Source organism: Pleurodeles waltl, chromosome 8 (genome assembly GCF_031143425.1).
Source record: "Pleurodeles waltl isolate 20211129_DDA chromosome 8, aPleWal1.hap1.20221129, whole genome shotgun sequence".
Taxonomy (NCBI): domain Eukaryota; kingdom Metazoa; phylum Chordata; class Amphibia; order Caudata; family Salamandridae; genus Pleurodeles; species Pleurodeles waltl.
Window position 1 is genome coordinate 1,301,501,713 of NC_090447.1, and position 20,048 is coordinate 1,301,521,760.

General features: G+C 47.0%; 1 protein-coding gene across 1 annotated transcript in view; it reads left to right on the forward strand.

The window, feature by feature from the left end:
• The window catches only part of XPO4 (exportin 4), a 517,538-nt gene that overhangs the window by 54,277 nt on the left and 443,213 nt on the right, over positions 1 to 20,048 (forward strand). Inside the window, exon 3 of the mRNA XM_069202267.1 lies at positions 3,639 to 3,780. Within this exon, the coding sequence (XP_069058368.1) occupies positions 3,639 to 3,780 (142 nt within the window). The remainder of the gene's footprint in view (positions 1 to 3,638; positions 3,781 to 20,048) is intronic.

A 20,048-nucleotide genomic window follows, 5' to 3' on the forward strand; every position in this document is an offset into this window, starting at 1 on the left:
AAGGAATATCAGACATTTTACTTTGATTAAAGGTTCACACTATGGATAATTTACAATAACCACTTTTTCAATGTGTAACGGAACACAAGCAATGTACATATGTTATTGTCAAGTCATAATCTGACAAAACAGTATTATAAACTATTACACTATTGTCACATTCCCATATTTAGTGACAGGTCATTCCTGTTTAGTCTCTGGGACCCAGGATAGATACACTACTACATGGAGTATCTCTGTCTCACACTCACACACTAAGGGTACCCTAAGTACCATTATGCAGATACGTCCGTGGTCTTAGGGACAATCCTCAGCTGAATAGGGAGCACCTATCTATGCTGTAGGTTGTTCGAGCTTGAAACTTAAAAGGATTTTTTCCCCGTTGGTGTACCCAACCCTAATACCGATTCTTTAACATGGCAAATGTGATAAACATTCAGGAGAACTGCAGACATCCGCTCATGCTGTTCCTTTTAGCCTGTGGCTTAACCGAAGAGGGGGAGCGTTGCATTCATCATGGAAGTCCACAACGCATATAGAACAGAAATATTCTACTTCTAAACTATTACTTAATGCAGACACTTTGACATTCTTAGTCATGTCTGACTAATTAGTAGTCCACCCTACAACAATATTCATATTGTGCCTTAGAACCTTCAAAGAAGCTCAAGAGGGAAATACTTTAGGGACATAAATTTATTCAGAGAATGTCTTGGGCTCGCCTGTCTTCCCAAAGTACGAAGACCCTCTACCCCCTCTGGAAGGCAGATTTTGTACAATAACTGGTATCTGCTTTCCTGTTTGAGCGCTCTTGAGTAAATGAAGGGGAGATGATGGGCTTGCCCTCTGAGGTCTGGCAGGCTAACCTCAAGAATTCTCCTGGCTAAGGCTCGCCAGTGTCAAAATGTGGACTTTTATTTCCTTCTGCCCATTAAAAACCATGCCAGTCTTCTGTCTTGGTTTCTTAGGATCACCTTTTATTTACGGCCAGGAACCCTGCTGAAATATAACCTGCAAAGACACATTCAGCAAGTCTCAAAGCATATCTGACTGCGCATACCTTATATACATTTGAAATACAGTGGTTTGCTTCCGGCCACATTCCGTTGCTCACCACAGGTACATCTGCTGATCATCAAAGTCACATCATTCTTTTTGTACTGAGTGTGTCTGTTATTCATTCTGGGCTAACCACTAACTTCCTTTGAGGCCATATATGCTAAGCTGAGTACAAGCTCAGTAGGTTGTTTCTTGGACCCGTTTGTGTTCTTTTTTACCAAAATTCACGACCTCTACCCTGTGACAAGCACGTACTGAAACTCCGGTTTCAGCACACATTTTACTGGTGTCTGTTTCTGCCTCACGTATATTTTTTGTAGAAGAGGGAGTTGTTTGCAAGATGGAGTTACTGTAAACATATTCTATTTCCACACGTAGGCTTGTGGCCTGGGCCCCCTTTACCCATATAATCTGCTCTGTTTTTCATTAATTTGATTGTATTCATTTTAGCACTGCATGTTTTTTTTTCTTTTCAGCAATGTTTTATTTTCATAATCAGTCACTATTTTGCAAGAGCGTCGGTCTCGGTGTTATGTATGACATATTTTTCATCATGTTCTTTTACCCTACGTTAGCAGGAACACAGGATAATATTTTGTATTGCTGCCACAAGACTCCGTAAACAGTCCAGCGCTTAGGTACATATCCGCGTCCGGCTTCTGGGCAAGAACAAAACATTTCCCCCACATAAACATCTTGTGGGACAAATGGCACTATAGGGGGTTCCAGCCAGGATCTTCCATCCATACTTCATGACTTTTTGCAGTCGACCTCAGCCTTTGTGTCTCTACGGAGCCTGGTCTGGAGACTGGAGGCCTAACCTTGTACCAACAGGGGTGGGGTGTGCATCTCATGGACACTGTACGAACAGATTTGGCTTGCACCACCATGCTCCCGCTAGGGGATAGAGATTAGTTTCTAAGTAGAAATTGTATAGTCACGTCAGTATAATATGTAGGGTGTTGTTCATATTTACATCTGGTTTTCACAATCTGGATTTTGTTATTCCTCACTATCCTCTTCATTACAGCTCATGCATTTTATCGTAGATTGCACTCTTTTCAATAAATGTATTAAACTATTCTGCATCTCTTTCTTGCCTATGTGTGTGTAAAAGACTTTCATGTAGAGAGAAAAGGGTCAGGCTTGTTCACCCTGATTTCTCTGAGGGTTTTTCAGAGTTCCATGCACTTGGCTGCCACAAATCACCTTTACTGTTTGGGTTTGGGTGAGGTGCTGCTAGAGAGCCAAGAGGGTTGGGCAGACAGTTGCCAACTGGTGTAGAAGTGACTCAGTCGCCTACAAGCAGAGGTGCTGCCGCCCCCAAGTCCAACAGTCTCATTATTATATGGGAGTCCATAATATAGTAGCAGCCTAACCCTTTTGGTTCTTCCCGTGAGGAAGGAACAGATTAATTTGAGTATACAAAAAGATAGCGGAGCACTCGTAGCTGATATGATGTATAACTAGTATAATGTTATCCAGGAGCGTAAAAAAAACTGCACAAGTTGTAATGTCTAGTATGTGTACAACAACATTAATATTATGAAGAATTCAACAATTAGAACTAAATATCAGTACTTTACTAAGCATCTCAAAGGAGACAATGTCAACAGATCCATACAATTATTTAAAACAATCAATCAGTAACACTAATATGTTGATGTTCTTGATCACAGGAAGAATTCAACCAACATGTGTTTGGTCCATCTCTTGGACTTCTTCAAGGCCTACAAAAACCATGTAATGCTGCTGAAAAACTTTAGCAGCATTTATTTTCAACCAAAAATCCATAAATACCAATCCAATAAAGTGCCAGTAACTACGTTTGCAGTTATTTTATGCTCCTGGTCCATGTGGTCGATAGGGAAGGGTTCCGTTCAGGGTGACTGCTTTTTAGATTTGCAGCTAGAAGTAGAGGTGTTCCATGAATTCACTAGTGTTCTCTGTGGATGTGGTGCATTTGATGGATTCCATGTAGATGATAGGGGAGTCCTCCTCGTGGCTTGTGAAGGTGGTACTGTTGAGAGAACTTGTACTTCACTGGGATTGCCATGGCAGTGTTTGGAGCCGGGGTGGGGGAGGGGGGTGCACTGATGCATGCCTCTGTGTCACAATACCTGTTTGCAACAAATATGGAGCGTCTAGACAAATCAAGTGATGGGGGACCTGGCTTACATGCAAACAAGCATATGAGGGTCGTCCAGGAAGAGGCAGGAAATGGTTAAGAAGATAGGTTGTTATGCCTCCCATCAACCTCTGGTGAAATGCCAAAAGCTGCTTTTGGAACGTGTTTACAATTTTTGCATACTCCTCTGTTGCTCTTTTCAGGGGATAAATGTAGAGGGATATATAGCATTATACAGTGATAAAGAGCAAAATGTAGCTGCCAAGTTGCAGTGAGTGATTATAAGCATCTTAAGATAGTAGGGAGTAATTAATAGTGTGTTGTGCAAACCAGTTTAAAATTTGCATTCAAATGTATCCTTTTCCTAGAGATGGAAAATGTCCTATGTCTTTACTCAATTTTGCCACATCATGAGCTTAGCATCTCTAAAATCAATTTGTTCTCTTGACAGAAACTAGCAAAGTGGACTACGTCCTTTTTCAAGCAGCCACAGCGATAATGGAAGCAGTTGTGCGAGAGTGGGTTCTTTTGGAGAAAAGTAGCATTGAATCACTACGAACATTCCTTTTAACTTATGTCTTACAGAGGCCAAAGTAAGTGCAACGCTGTGGTAAATGCTCCAGTGGTTAACTTTGTGCTATAATACGTTTTCAGCAGTTGTACACCAGAATGTATAAATCACATTTTCTCAGTTAAACAGTTCTGTTATCATACAGCATATTTAACACATTTATTTAATGCTTTGATTTAACTGGATTTTTCCTCACCAAGGTGTGTTCTACTTAGACCTTTTTAATTAGGAAAATGTCTACATTAAAGTACTATGTTAGTGAGCCATGCAATTTGAAATGCTTGCCTTGGTCTTTACCAGTGGCATTACGCATTACCAAGGGTGAACTACACCAGGCTGATCCATGCATGCAGATTGTTTTTGAAAACCTATTAATCCTTTGCATAAACATTGCAGTTTTGTAGCATGAATCCTTGATTCACTTGCTGTGCATCTATTCCACTATCTAGGGGTTTGTGTTTTTCGTCCTCTTCTCTTACCTTTCTTTCTTTCTTTTTTTTCTTCATTTATGTGGCTGTCATCGACCATTATATGTTTGTAAGTCCATCCCCTGTGTGACGTCGCCCTGAACGTACTGGTGCAAATTCCCCAGCTTAAGGTTCTTTTTTTCTGTTTTTGCGTCTGGAAGCACAAGGCATGAACTCTGAATAATCTATGGAAAAACTGGAGAAAAAGATAGTGGTTTGTCACAAGAAAAAACAGAAAAGCACCGGAGGTCATGTGAAGAACCAAAGAACACAAAAAGGGACCCCATCGATGAGCTACACATGGCCGGAAATTTAAGAGGCAGCAGAAGGTCATGAAAAAAACTGTCATAGTTCTACTCTTGCTCTAGGCCAGTGGTTCCCAACCTTTTGACTTCTGTGGACCCCCACTTTATCATTACTGGAACCCAGGGACCCCCACTAAATCATTATTAGAATTCCCTCCCCCCCACACCCTACACTGAGTCATTACTGTAAGATGGGGATTTAATCTGTTAATATTATTTAATTTTCTAAGCAGTCGCGGACCCCCATGTGGAGGCTTCGCGGACCCCCACGGGTCCCCGGACCACATGTTGGGAACCACTGCTCTAGGCAAAACTGCTGGTTTAGGGATGACCGCATTTTTGTTTGTAGGCGACTAAGCCAATCCTAAAACAGGTTGCAACTGTCTGCCCAACCCTCCCGGCTCACAAGCAGTACCTCACCAAACACCCAAATAGTAAAAGGTGATTTGTGGCAGCCTTTACACATGGACTCAAGAGTGCGACATCTCAGGGAAGTCGTGGTTAAACGGAGATTACCCCTTTTCTCACATGAGCAACAAGTCTGAGTCGCACACAGGCAATGAAAGAAATGCAGTAAAGTTTTCAATAGGTTTTATTAACAAGACTGCAATCTACTGTAAAATGTATGTGCTGCAATGATTAGGAAAATTAACAATGCAAGAAACAGAACTGTAAAAATGAGTCATGAATATAAAGACCCACCATCTTGCAATGACATGAGATGTGAAATAGGCCCTGATACCCTAAGCTCTAACCTAAAGAGAGATTGGTGTGGTAAACCTAATCTGCCAGTACCATGTCCATGAGAAGAGTCCCCGCAAACCATTGTTAGCTTGGAATTAGGAGTCTAGATCAGACTCTGGGGACACAAAGGCTGGGTCTGCATCAAGGTGACGTGTAGCATAGATAGCTTTGATGGCATCTGGTAGGAATCCCTCTAATAACCTTGTCTGCTTGAGATGTATTTATACAGACCTTGTAGGACCCTGGTGCAGGTATGTTCCCAAACAATAGATAAGAAGGCATGCTTGGGGTGGCAAAAATATAAGCAATTACCTGTAAAGTACATTATGTTACTGTCACATGTAAGTGGGAAAGTACATGATGTGAATGCCTACGTACATCACTTGTCTTTTACGCTGATAGTGAAGCCTTCAGAGTGGCACTGAATGTGAAATCAAAACATCGTCCTAACTATAAACATTGCAGCCATTTTTAGAAGAAATATTTAAATAAATGTGCTAAAACAGAGCAAGCTGAGTAGGTTAAAAGTCACTAGGTGACGGGGGCACAGGCCTGCAAGTCAGAAGCCTAAGCTATCTCCTGATTCCCAATAAAACCAAAATGGATCCACTACAATACCGCCTTTATGTTCTGCCACAACAAGAAGTACCTAATGTTTGTCGTGGACAAGGTACACTACCAATTCAGAGTACTACTCTTTGGCATAAAATCTACACCAATGATGTTTATGAAATGCCTAGTGGCAGTGGCTGCAAAATTGAAAAGACAGGGTATACATATCTACCCATGCCTGGAAGATTGGCTGGTAAAGGCAAACTCCAAACGAAAATGCCACCAACACATAGAGTTATCAACGTGCTACAGTGCCCTAGTTTTCCATAAACTATAAGGCATCATCACCATACTGGGAGCAGGTGAAGGTATTGCTGGGGGCAACCCTATATTCAAAAACAGAGTGGGCATACCCAGTCGCCAAGAGGGTGGTAGCCATAGCTGAGCTATCTCTTCCAGAAGGTACAGTCTCTGACTATGAGGACTGACATTAAATTTATGGTGCATGCTGGCTTTATGCTTCACCCTCATACCGTATGCGAGACTGCATATGCGATGCCTATAGGAATGGATCTGCAGCGGGTAGTCACAAGCCACAAGTATTGTGAGGATCTAGTGGTTGTGATAACAAGGGTATAAAAAGAAATAGAAGGGTGGACCTGAAAACTTGAGGATAGGGAGACTTTCAGGCTCTCAGCATAATAACAGATGCATCCCACAAGGGCTAGGGAGCACATATGGACAGTCTGAAGTTCAAGAGACTCTGGAGGCCTGCGGACGCCACGAAGCTCATAAACTACCTGGAACTAAAGACTGTCTTATCGCTGCTAGCTTTCCAGGTGCACCGAAGGGGAAAGACAGTACTGATCCAGATGTACAACACAATGACAATGTTCTACCTCAGCAAGCACGGAGAAAGAAAGTCTTTCCTGCTGTTGAAACAGAATTCAAATGAACACAAAACAACCCTGATAATAATACACCTCCCAGAGAAACAAAATGCAGATGCTGACAGATTGAGCAGACAAAAAAACACCTCTGACAATTGAGAGATAAAGCAGAAAATATTGGACAGTGTATTTAAACGCTGGGGCACACCAAGCATAGAACTTTTCACAAGTCCAGAAAACACAAAATGCCCAGAACACTAAATCGAATGAGGCAATAAAGCCAAGCACTAGAAAGTGTAAAGGACTAATGGAGCAGAAACATTCACTGGTGCACAAACAACCAGAAATGCAGACAAGGACAGATCATATTATGGCACTAACATACCTCACCCATCTACTGGTCAGGAGCCTGACCTACACATCACTAAAGGCCCACTTGGCCACCAAAGTCACATACACACAAGGAGTAGCAGGGAGAAGCCTTTTCACTCTTAACAGTAGTAAAAAGATTCCTTGAGGGATAAAAAGGAGTGGCACCACCAAGATCAGTAGAGATGCCATTGTGGAACCTGGACACTACTCACACAGCTGAGGAAAGAGCCATTTGAGGCAATGTGCAAAACGGAACTGAAGTTCTTAACCATAAAAACAGCATTTCTAGAACCGATTACATCACTGCACAGTGTTAATGAGCTACAAGCACTCCTGATCCAAGAAAACCATACCTTAAAATCCATAAGGACAAGTGAACAAACACCAAAGGTGGTAGCTCAATTCCATGTCAACCACATTATCCAACTGCATGCCTTTTTCCAGAGTCCGAAGCCACGGGGTGAAACGGCATAGCAGCAATTGGCTGTGCAAAGAGCACTCATATACTACCTACAAGAGTCGGAGAAAATTCTGAATGGGAACCAGCTCTTCATCTCTTTTGCCTGGTCAAGCAAGAGCACACTTGTAGTGTAGGTGGGAGATCGCAAGGTGGATAGCGCAAACTATCCAGCCTGCTAAACAAGGGCAGGAAGTTTATCCACACTTCCCGGGGCACACTCAGCCAGGAAGAAGGGCACAATCCTAGTATTTGTAAGAAACATACCCATTAGCAACATCTGTATAGCTGCGACTCTGTCATCCCCACATATCTTCACAAAACACTACTGTGTGGACATCCAGATAGAGGCACAGGTGGTACAGAGGGCTATAAAACCTGTTTGCCAACTCTACCACAATTCAACCTAACCTACTTATGGAACCGAACACTGCTACGTAATCAGATGCACAGCATGTAAATGAAGAAAAGGGTTCATGCTGCTAATCGAAATGGTTGCTTACCAGTAGGAGTAGTTGTGCAGTCAGAAGAGCTTTCTGGATTCACGTGGGACCCTCCTCCTCCCCGGAAATAGGGATTAGCGCGACAAGCGAGGTGAACAATACTTCATGAAAAAGGAATGTTATAAATAGATCAAAATATTTTTTTCTTCTGGCATCTTAAGATGGTGACCATGCACAGGAACTTCCAGGGTGCCATCCAGTGTCACACAGGGGATGACCTTACCACGATATGGTAGTCAACAGCACCCACATTAAAATAAAAAAAAATAGGAAAGAACACAACATGATTCTGGACCAAACCACTAGATGGCACGAATAGAGGCACAGCATGTGAATCCAAAAAAACCTCTTCAGTCTGGAAAACTACACCTACTGGTAAGTAACCATTTCATTCTTCTCTGAAGTATCATGCATTGAATGCTACCTTCAAAGCATAAACCTTTGTAAGCACATCAGAAAATCACCAGCAGAGGTAAGGGATATAATTATAAATGTAAGGCAGTGTTGTTGGCATACCATTGTGATTTCCTAGGACCACACACACAGTAATTGTTAATACTAACTTTATCTTATACTAAAATAAGCAGTGTTTTTCTCCGTGTTTAATTTTTTTGCGGCATTAATGTTTTCTGGATTCACAAACCGCGTATTAATCTGTCAAGGTAATGGTTGTTGTGGTTGGATCTGGATTCTCCTGTAGTCTTTTAGCCTTGTCATCAAATACTTGACCATTTGGTGCTGTATCTTTCCTCAGATGATGTCGGACATATGCTTTCTTCACATGTTTTTTTTCTGCTGTTTGGCCTGGAAGCATTGCATGGAGCTCCGGAGTTGAAGAAACTAGAAAGTGATATTTCAAGGATACCACCAAAAAACAGTGGGTAACTGAAGAACACAGCTGTAATGTCGAGGGCTCAAGGGAAACACCAAAATTAAAATGTTTTTCCAGAGTGAAGACCTTGACTATGTGGATTTCTGAATGAAAAAGGGTATGAAATACACTCCTTTAGATTGCGGCTGAAGTTCTACCCCAAGTTCACCCAGAAAGGTAGCCGGGAAGTCTGTAACCTTGGTTTGCTGAAGGGTCACCGCTTGGATGGGTGAACAGCATGTGCAGAGTTTCAACAAAAAAAAAAAGAGGAAAACAAAGATGGCCATTCTACGCCAAGGCATAGATACAGAAGCAAATTTCACATGAGGAGCTAGGGCTCTCAAGTGAGGAAGAAAACCTTGAAGAAACGGACCTCAGGCCAGGGGAGGGCTCCGACGCTATGGCAATCGTGGAGCTGGAAAGCAAAGCGACTCCAAGGAGGTCATTGTCATAGGACATAAACTCCAAAAGGTGTTGAGTAACACCACCAGTCATGTCTTGTCCCCTTCCTAGCCACGGTGCTGTGCAGCCCCTGCGAGGCCGGAGACGAGGAATCCCACGGGCTCATGGGACAGGGAACCAGAGGTCTGCCCAGTCCACCCCCGCCCCGGCTGCAGCCTCCAAACCTTCCTTGTCCACCATAATACCATACCCCCCCCCCCCCCCCCCCCCACCCCACCCCTCACCACCACCATTTCAGACCAGTTGGTGGCAGGATAAGCCATCACCAACCCCACTGGGAATCCATCACAACGTAGAGGTGGGTTTTGCAGATTGTCCCGAACGGGCTAATCTCTCACCTAAAAGACTTCCCCTCTAGTCATGCCTACTCTAGCGGATGATTATTTAGCGCTTCTCAGTGAGTACGTTATGGCTCTTTTGGCCAAGGGGACTATAGAGAGGGTTCCTGCGCCAGAAGTAGGCTGTGGTTGCTAGTACCACTACTTTCTGGTGCCCAAAAAGAACAAGGGCCTGTGTCCTATCCTCAACCTCAGAACCCTCAGTCTCTTCCTCAGGAAGGGGCAGTTCAAACTGCTCACCTTGGCTCGAGTCCTTTCTGCCTTGGACCCAGGAGACTGGATGGTGGCATTGGACTTACAAGTTGCTTATTTTCATATCCCAGTCTTGGCTGCCCACAGACGTTATCTACAATTTGTGGTAGGTCACGAGCACTTTCAGTTTAATATGCTCCCCTTCGGCCTTACCAGAACCCCATGGGTGTTCACAAAAGTGATGGTGGTGGTTGCAACTCATTTGCGCAGGTCAGGAATTTCAGTCTTTCCCTACCTCGACGACTGGCTGTTGAAGGCGGACATGCCCCAGAAAGTCATCTCCCACCTTCAGACCACAATGAACCTTCTGCATTCGTTGAGGTTCACTATAAACAAGTCACACCTGACTCCTTCTCAGACACGCCCTTTCATCGTAGCGGTTCTGGACACAGCGTAATTTCGGGCCTATCCTCTCGATCAGCGAGTCCTGGATATTCGGGCTATGATTCTGATGTTTCAGCCTCTCTCCCGGGTTTTGGTGAGAATGACTGAGGTTGCTGGGCCTCATGACCCCCTGCATCTTATTAGTACCAAATGCCAGATGGCATATGCGGGCTCCGTAGTGGGACTTGAAGTTCAGGTGGACACAGCACCAGGGGAATCTCACCGACATGGTCCAGATCTCGGACGGGACTGTGAAAAATCTGCAGTGGTGGCATTCTAATCCAGATTGGGTCCACGGCAGATCCCGCTCCCTTCCCCAACCAGATCTCACAGTTGTGACAGATGGGTCACTTCTGGGATTGGGTGGCCACATGGGAGAGGCGGAGATCAGAGGCCTCTGGTCTCCAGTGGAGTCAGAGCACCACATCAGTCTTTTGGAGCTCCAGGCGATTCAACTTACATTGAAAGCATTCCTTCCTTTCTCCAAGGGAAAGTTGTGCAGGTGTTCACGGACAACACCAGCCTTGGTTAGATCGATTTGCCTCCACAGAGAGCACTCAACATCTGCAGTTTTGCGCAATGGAGTTTCCAAGATGGTTCTCGCTCAGCGACGCCTTCCGTATCGAGTGGAGCCCAGGCCTCCTGTACGCCAGTGGTCCCCAAACTTTTTTGACCCGTGGCTCCCTTGACCTATTGGCAGTTGGCTGCGGCTCCCCACTGTGTTATTTTTGTTTTAGCGAGTGGGGGAGTAGGGGAGTAGGGGAGTGGGGGGGGGGCGGGGATTTAGAAGCCCGGCCTCTGGAGTTCTTCCATTTTGTTCCCTCAAAAATACTTGGTAGGAACTATGAAGGTATTATAATCATAGATGTAGCAAAATAAAAAAAAATAACAGTTGTTTAATAAAAAAAATTTAAAAAACTTTCATTGGTTAAGACAGATACTGTTCAGCACTGTGGTCTGCATAATGATTTTCTTTAAAACTGTGTTTTGTTCCTTAAAAATTGCCTCCAGCACAGGGAGCTCTCCTTCAAGTCATTCTAGTTGTCAAGGAGCCACTTTTGATATATAAGAATGCAGCTCCACTATTCAGCTCTACTATATTTCACTTTCAAGTACTTTACTAAAGTACTTTACTAAATGTTCCAGCAGCCACAATTATCTTAACTCTGCTTCTGACTCGTCTAGCGTCTGATGGAGTCATTGCACTCTCCTGTCTCAGACCTCAGTATGTGTCTGCAGTCTCTGATTCCTTCTCACTATAGTCGTGTGTCACAGTCCGTGTCAATTCAGTTCTTACTATGGTACAAAACTCCGATGGAGGTCTACATCCCACCATATCAAAAAAGTAAAAACACATTTATGCATTAAACATGTTGCATACTATCATAGTTATAAGAACTTATTCATACACTACAAAAGATGTTCAAACGTCTTCCCACCAACTAACATTAACAAGGCTAAAAACAGTGCCCTTCAGGATTAAATAAAATATATTATTAAAACAATACCACAATTTCCTTAAAAGTGACACCGTACATACTTAAGTCCAACACGTGCCTCTGTTTTTATTTCTGCATTGCTCATAGTTTGTGTTAACTGTTCTGACAGATAGGAGCAACTCCTGTGCTATTTTGTATGTCGCACTGCCATCTAGTGGTACTAGAGGGAGTTTCATCTTAGCAAAACATGTTTGAAAGCCAGCTTGAAAAACGAAAGAAATTGCACTCTGAATATTGAGGCTTTATGTTGTGGCGCCCCTGGGTAGTTTTGGAGGCGCACCAGGGTGCCACAGCGCACAGATTGGGAACCTCTGCTGTACGCCTTCCCACCGATACTACTTCTGCCCAGAGTTCTCAAGAAGATCAAGAAAAAACAGTCCCAAGTCATTCTTGTGGCTCCGTACTGGGCACAAAGAGTTTGGTGCCCAGAGCTACTGAGCATGGCCATGTATCCTCCAATCAGACTGCCTCTTAGAGTCTTTTGTGGCAGGGGATGGTTCTTCACCCAAACCTGTCCAGACTCTGCCTTTCTGCGTGGAGATTGAGCAGCAGCAGTTGACTGCTTTTGATCTTCCGCCTGAAGTGTGTGATGTTTTCTTGGCAGCTAGGTGTCCCTCCACCAAAACGGTATACGCCTGTCATTGGCACAAATTTGTGGAATGGTGCATGGACAAATCCGTTGATCCTTTATCTGCCCCTATTTCTGAGGTTCTCTTATTTATTCTTTCACTAGCCCCTCAAGGTTCTGCTTTGGACACTCAGCTTTCTTGGCTTTTCTTACATTGCCAGATCAACCTTCTCTTACCAAATCCCCTATTGTAGGCAAAATTCTTAAAGGTCTAACCCACTTGTATCCCCCAAATGCATTTATCCTGCCTCAGTTGGATCTCAATCTTGTCCTTACTTATTTGATGTGTGCTCCCTTTGAGCCATTACGCAATTGTCCCTTGCGGCTCCTTACCCTCAAAACTGTCTTCCTGGTGGCTATTGCTTCTGCTCACAGAGTGAGTGAGCTTCAGGCTCTTTCTTCCAAGCCTCCATTCTTGTCTGTACATCCTGATAAGGTAGTGCTATGCATAAGGGCCTCCTTTCTTCCCAAGTTTGTCATGCCTTTTCATGTGGGCCAATCCATCACTTTGCCTACTTTTTACGCACCCCCACATCCTTCTCATGAGCAGAAGAGACTCCACCGTCTGGATCCAAAAAAAGCCTTGGCGTTCTACCTTTAAAGCACTAAAGATTTCTGCATGGACTTTTTGTTGGGTATGTGGGTGAGAAGAAAGGGAAGGCGGTGCAGAAGCGTACCATCTCACGATGGGTGCTTCTCTGCATCAAAACATCCTACACTATGGCGAAGAAGCAACCTCCTGAGGTTTTGTGTGCTCATTCAAATACCACAGCTTTAGCACGGGGAGTTCCTGTCCTGGACATCTGCCAGGCAGCAACGTGGACATCATTGCACACGTTTACTAAACATTACTCCCTGGACAGTCAGGTCCGCAGAGATGGCTACTTTGGTTGTTCGGTCCTGCAGGACTTTTTAGTATGATTTTGGTTTGCAGCCCACCTCAGAGGATGGCATTGCTTTGGTATCTATTCTAAGGTAAAGAATCTGCAACTAGAAGTCTCTATCAGATGAACAAGTTACTTACCTTTAGTAACGATTTATGTGCTAGAGACATATTCTAGTTGCAGTGGACAGTGCGTTGCAGAGTTCTTGGGATGGAGGGATGTCGTTGATATTGGCGCTGGGGTTGGAGAGTTCTTTCACGATGCTGAAGAGCTCTTTGCTGTCGTGTGCGTTGTTGTCCAGGCGGTCTTTGAAGTGGGATCGTTTGGCTTGTCTGATGAGTTGGTGGTGCTTGCGGGTGGCGTCCTTGTGGGCTGTGAGGCTGTCAGGTGTGCGTTTGAGGAGCCATTCCTTTTTTAGCTTCTGATAGTCTCGTTTGGAATTTAGGAGCTCGTCGGTGAACCATGTGGCTTTTCTTCTGGCTTTGTTGTCGGTGGGTTTTTTGAGTGGCGTGAGGGTGTTGGCGCAGTCGGTGATCCACAGGGTGAGGTTGTTGGCGGCGGTGTCTGGGTTGGTGGAGTCGGGGGTGGGTTCTGGACGAGGGTGTTGGTAAGCTGGTCTTCCGTAACTTTGCTCCAGCATCGGCGGGGTGGTTGTTGGGTGCGATGGTGCTCGGTGTGTTTCTTGTAGGTGAAGTGGATGCAGTGGTGGTGGGTCCAGTGGAGTAAGGTGGTATGGTTGAAGGTGACGTGGGCGCTTGAGGAGAAGATGGGATCAAGCGTGTGGCCGGCGATGTGGGTTGGTGGGTTGACGAGTTGTCTGAGGCCGTGGTTGGTGAGGTTGTCGATCAGAGTAGTGGAGTTGGTGTCGTTGTTGTTCTCCAGGTGGAAATTTAGGTCCCCGAGGAGGATGTAATCCGTTGAGGTGAGTGCGTGGGTGCTGGCGAGGGATTCGCTGAATGGTGCTCGTGGTCCGGGGGGTCTGTAGATGAGCATTCCTCTGAGAGTGGTGTTGGGGTCGGTGTGGATGTGGATGTGGAAGTGTAGGTGTTCGGCGGTCTTGAGGGAGTCGTCAGTGTGGGTGTCGACCTTGAGGGAGGATTTGTGGGCGATGGCTATGCCTCCTCCGATACCGTTGCGGTCCCTACGGATGATCTTGTAGCCGTCTGGGATGGCTATTGCGATGTCGGGCGCCGAGGAGTCGTTCCACCAGGTTTCGGTCAGGAAGGCTACGTCTGGGGCGGTGGAGTCGAGCAGGTCCCAGAGCTCGATGGCGTGCTTGCGTGCGGAGCGGGTGTTGAGTATGCAGTGGAGGTGGTTAGTTTCGGTCTTTGTTGGTTTCGTTGTTCTGTCACAGGTGAATCTGCAGGTGCGGCATGCGAAGGGTCCGTGGGTGTTCCTTGGTGAGGACTGGGAGCATGCTGTGGTGCGGCCGGGATTGAGGGCGTTGAGTTGGTCGGCCGTGTAGCGGCGTCTGGAGGTGCAGGGGGTCTCGCGGACCGGGGGGGGGGGGCGGGTGACGCTGGGCGTGGTCCAGGTGCGGACGGGCACCGCGGCTGCCATAAGAGGAGGGGGGGGTGGGAGTGGCAGCTGGGAGGCGGGAGGGCTTGTCCTATGAGAGGGCTGGGGGGAGGGGACGCAGCGGCGGGAAAAAAGGGAAGAGAAAACGGTGAGAGAACGAGGGGGGAGGCGGCAGGGGCTGCAGGGATGCAGCGGCGGGAAAAAGGGAAGAGAAAACTGTGAGAGAACGAGGGGGGAGGCGGCAGGGGCTGCAGGGATGCAGCGGCGGGAAAAAGGGAAGAGAAAACGGTGAGAGAACGAGGGGGGAGGCGGGAGGGGCCGCAGGGGACGCAGCGGCGGGGAAAGAAGCTAGAGGGAACGGAAAAAAGGTGGTGGTGCAGAAGGCGGAGCGGGGAGCGACCTACCTGCAAGCAGGGTCAAAGGTTGCTCCCTGCTAGCGCGCCGCGGCTGCCATAAGAGGAGGGGAGGGTGGGAATGGGAGGCGGGAGGGCTTGTCCTATGACAGGGCTGGGGGGAGGGGACGCAGCAGTGGGAAAAAGGGAAGAGAAAACGGTGAGAGAACGAGGGGGGAGGCGGGAGGGGCCGCAGGGACGCAGCAGTGGGAAAAACGGAAGAGAAAACGGTGAGAGAACGAGGGGGGAGGCGGGAGGGGCCGCAGGGACGCAGCAGCGGGAAAAAGGGAAGAGAAAACGGTGAGAGAACGAGGGGGGAGGCGGGAGGGGCCGCAGGGACTCAGCGGCGGGAAAAAGGGAAGAGAAAACGGTGAGAGAACGAGGGGGGAGGCGGGAGGGGCCGCGGGGACACAGCGGCGGGAAAAAGGGAAGAGAAAACGGTGAGAGAGCGAGGGGGGAGGCGGGAGGGTCCGCAGGGGACGCAGCGGCGGGGAAAGAAGCTAGAGGGAACGGAAAAAAGGTGGTGGTGCGGAAGGCGGAGCGGGGAGCGACCTACCTGCAAGCAGGGTCAAAGGTTGCTCCATGCTAGCGCGCCGCGGCTGCCATAAGAGGAGGGGAGGGTGGGAATGGCAGCTGGGAGGCGGGAGGGCTTGTCCTATGAGAGGGCTGGGGGGAGGGGACGCAGCAGTGGGGAAAAAAGGGAAGAGAAAACGGTGAGAGAACGAGGGGGGAGGCAGGAGGGGGCGCAGGGACGCAGCAGCGGGAAAAAGGGAAGAGAAAACAGTGAGAGAACGAGGGGGGAGGCGGGAGGGGCCGCAGGGACGCAGAGGCGGGAAAAAGGGAAGAGAAAATGGTGAGAGAGCGAGGGGGGAGGCGGGAGGGTCCGCAGGGGACGCAGCGGCGGGGAAAGAATCTAGAGGGAATGGAAAAAAGGTGGTGGTGCAGAAGGCGGAGCGGGGAGCGACCTACCTGCAAGCAGGGGTCAAAGGTTAAACAACGAAATGGGCTTAGTCACTGCTCGATATAAAGGTTCATTAGGAATAAACTCATGTGTAATCACTGCGTCGCTCTGTAAACATATATTCCGTGTATATATACAGTAGTGATGTTCTGGCCCACTAAAAGTTTCAAAGCATTCAGTATGTCACACCGTATTTTATATGGAATGCAAAGGTCATACGTGTACTGCTTCGGCTTAGTGATTGACGCAATGAGTATTTGTAAGGAAATGCCTCCTTGGCATGGTTACCCCCTGACTTTTTGCCTTTGCTGATGCTATGTTTTGAATTGAAAGTGTGCTGAGGCCTGCTAACCAGGCCCCAGCACCAGTGTTCTTTCCCTAACCTGTACTTTTGATTCCACAATTGGCACACCCTGGCATCCAGGTAAGTCCCTTGTAATTGGTACCCCTGGTACCAAGGGCCCTGATGCCAGGGAAGGTCTCTAAGGGCTGCAGCATATCTTATGCCACCCTGGGGACCCCTCACTCAGCACAGACACACTGCTTACCAGCTTGTGTGTGCTGGTGAGAACAAAACGAGTAAGTCGACATGGCACTCCCCTCAGGGTGCCATGCCAACCTCACACTGCCTATGCAGTATAGATAAGTCACCCCTCTAGTAGGCCTTACAGCCCTAAGGCAGGGTGAACTATACCATAGGTGAGGGCACCAGTACATGAGTACTGTGCCCCTACAGTGTCTAAGCCAAACCTTAGACATTGTAAGTGCAGGGTAGCCATAAGAGTATATGGTCTGGGAGTCTGTCAAACACGGACTCCACAGCACCATAATGGCTACACTGAAAACTGTGAAGTTTGGTATCAAACTTCTCAGCACAATAAATGCACACTGATGCCAGTGTACATTTTATTGTGAAATACACCCCAGAGGGCACCTTAGAGGTGCCCCCTGAAACCTTAACCGACTATCTGTGTAGGCTGACTAGTTCCAGCAGCCTGCCACAACCGAGACATGTTGCTGGCCCTATGGGGAGAGTGCCTTTGTCACTCTGAGGCCAGTAACAAAGCCTGCACTGGGTGGAGATGCTAACACCTCCCCCAGGCAGGAGCTGTCACACCTGGCGGTGAGCCTCAAAGGCTCACCCCTTTGTGCCAGCACCGCAGGACACTCCAGCTAGTGGAGTTGCCCGCCCCCTCCGGCCACGGCCCCCACTTTTGGCGGCAAGGCCAGAGAAAATAATGAGAATAACAAGGAGGAGTCACTGGCCAGTCAGGACAGCCCCTAAGGTGTCCTGAGCTGAAGTGACTCTAACTTTTAGAAATCCTCCATCTTGCAGATGGAGGATTCCCCAATAGGATTAGGGATGTGACCCCCTCCCCTTGGGAGGAGGCACAAAGAGGGTGTACCCACCCTCAGGGCTAGTAGCCATTGGCTACTAACCCCCCAGACCTAAACACGCCCTTAAATTTAGTATTTAAGGGCTCCCCTGAACCTAAGAATTTAGATTCCTGAAACCTACAAGAAGAAGAAGACTGCTGAGCTGAAAAACCCCTGCAGAGGAAGAACAGAAGACACCAACTGCTTTGGCCCCAGTCCTACCGGCCTGTCTCCTGCCTTCCAAAGAACCCTGCTCCAGCGACGCTTTCCAAAGGACCAGCGACCTCTGAATCCTCAGAGGACTGCCCTGCTTCAAGCAAAACAAGGAACTCCCGAGGACAGCGGCCCTGCTCCAAAAGAACTGCAACTTTGTTTCAAGGAGCAGACTTAAAGACCCCTGAAACTCCCCGCAAGAAGCGTGAGACTTGCAACACTGCACCCGGCGACCCCGACTCGACTGGTGGAGAACCAACACCTCAGGGAGGACCCTCCGGCAACTCCGAGCCCATGAGTAACCAAAGTTGTCCCCCCTGAGCCCCCACAGCGACGCCTGCAGAGGGAATCCCGAGGCTCCCCCTGACCGCGACTGCCTGAACTCCATTTCCCGACGGCTGGAAAAGACCCTGCACCCGCAGCCCCCAGCACCTAAAGGAACGGAACTCCTGTGCAGGAGTAACCCCCAGGAGGCCCTCTCCCTTGCCCAGGTGGTGGCTACCCCGAGGAGCCCCCCCCTTGCCTGCCTGCAACGCTGAAGAGATCCCTTGGTCTCTCATTGATTTACATTGAAAACCCGACGCTTGTTTCTACACTGCACCCAGCCGCCCCAGTGCCGCTGAGGGTGTACTTTTTGTGTGAACTTGTGTCCCCCCCGGTGCCCTCCAAAACCCCCCTGGTCTGCCCTCCGAAGACGCGGGTACTTACCTGCTGGCAGACCGGAACCGGGGCACCCCCTTCTCTCCATTGAAGCCTATGTGTTTTGGGCACCTCTTTGACCTCTGCACCTGACCGGCCCTGAGCTGCTGGTGGGGTAACTTTGGGGTTGCTCTGAACCCCCAACGGTGGGCTACCTTGGACCCAAACCTGAGACTTGTAAGTGATTTACTTACCTGACAAAACTAACAATAACTTACCTTCCCCAGGAACTGTGAAAATTGCACTGTGTCCACTTTTAAAACAGCGATTTGTGTTTTATGTGAAAAGTATATATGCTACTGTAATTATTCAAAGTTCCTAAAGTACTTACCTGCAATACCTTTCAAATGAGATATTACATGTAGAATTTGAACCTGTGGTTCTTAAAATAAACTAAGAAAAGATATTTTTCTATAACAAAACCTATTGGCTGGATTTGTCTCTGAGTGTGTGTTCCTCATTTATTGCCTGTGTGTATGTACAACAAATGCTTAACACTACTCCTTTGATAAGCCTACTGCTCGACCACACTACCACAAAATAGAGCATTAGTATTATCTCTTTTTGCCACTATCTTACCTCTAAGGGGAACCCTTGGACTCTGTGCATACTATTCCTTACTTTGAAATAGTGCATACAGAGCCAACTTCCTACAGTATTCTCCCTACCTAAAAGAATCCCGTTCCATTAATTTTCGGCGACTATTTTCCTGAATGAACAGAATAGGTGCAGATTTGCTGCTGAGAAGTTCCTGATGTGTGAAACAGGAGCCGTCACACACCTCTTTCCTCCCTCTTGTGCAGACGCGTTTGTGCGAATACAAGTAGAAAAAAGAAAACATGCTTCCTACTTAACTCAGCCGGGCATATGTCTACAATAACAGAGCTAAACAAAGCAGTGGGTATCTGTCTTCCAGAGATATTGTAAATAGTCTGTCATTGTTTTAAAGTTAAAACAGGGATGGCCACCACATTTACAACAAACATGTTGACTGTCTTGCATGCTAAAACAATCATACACTATGGACAACCACATTCCATAATGATGATAATCTCCTGGTTTAGAGGAAATGCCCCATGGAATGCGGTGCACTGTAAATTAAATGAGGAGCAAGCAGTTTGTTAGCTGTGCCTGGAGTGCTGTAGTATCCTTTTAGTAAATGTATAAATGTCAAAGTAATGAAAGGAGAACTAAGAAAGGAGATTTCAAGAACTAAAGAACTAGCCAACCATTCCCAATACTGATGCACATATTTTCAGGTGGACGTATACACATAATCTCAAAATGCCGTCATTCATAGTGCAAAAGAGCCAATGACTGATGCAGACTGAACCATTACCCTTGTCATCAATGGAATCGGAGTGTAAATGACACTCAGACAGACCCATAGTAGAACAGAGTGGACCCAAAGACCCTCTATATCTATATGCATATATAGTTAACCTTTTAATACAATATGCTGGCAATCATCTAAGAAGAGATTCTATTAATTATTACAGTGCAAATTGTCTCCCCTGGGTTT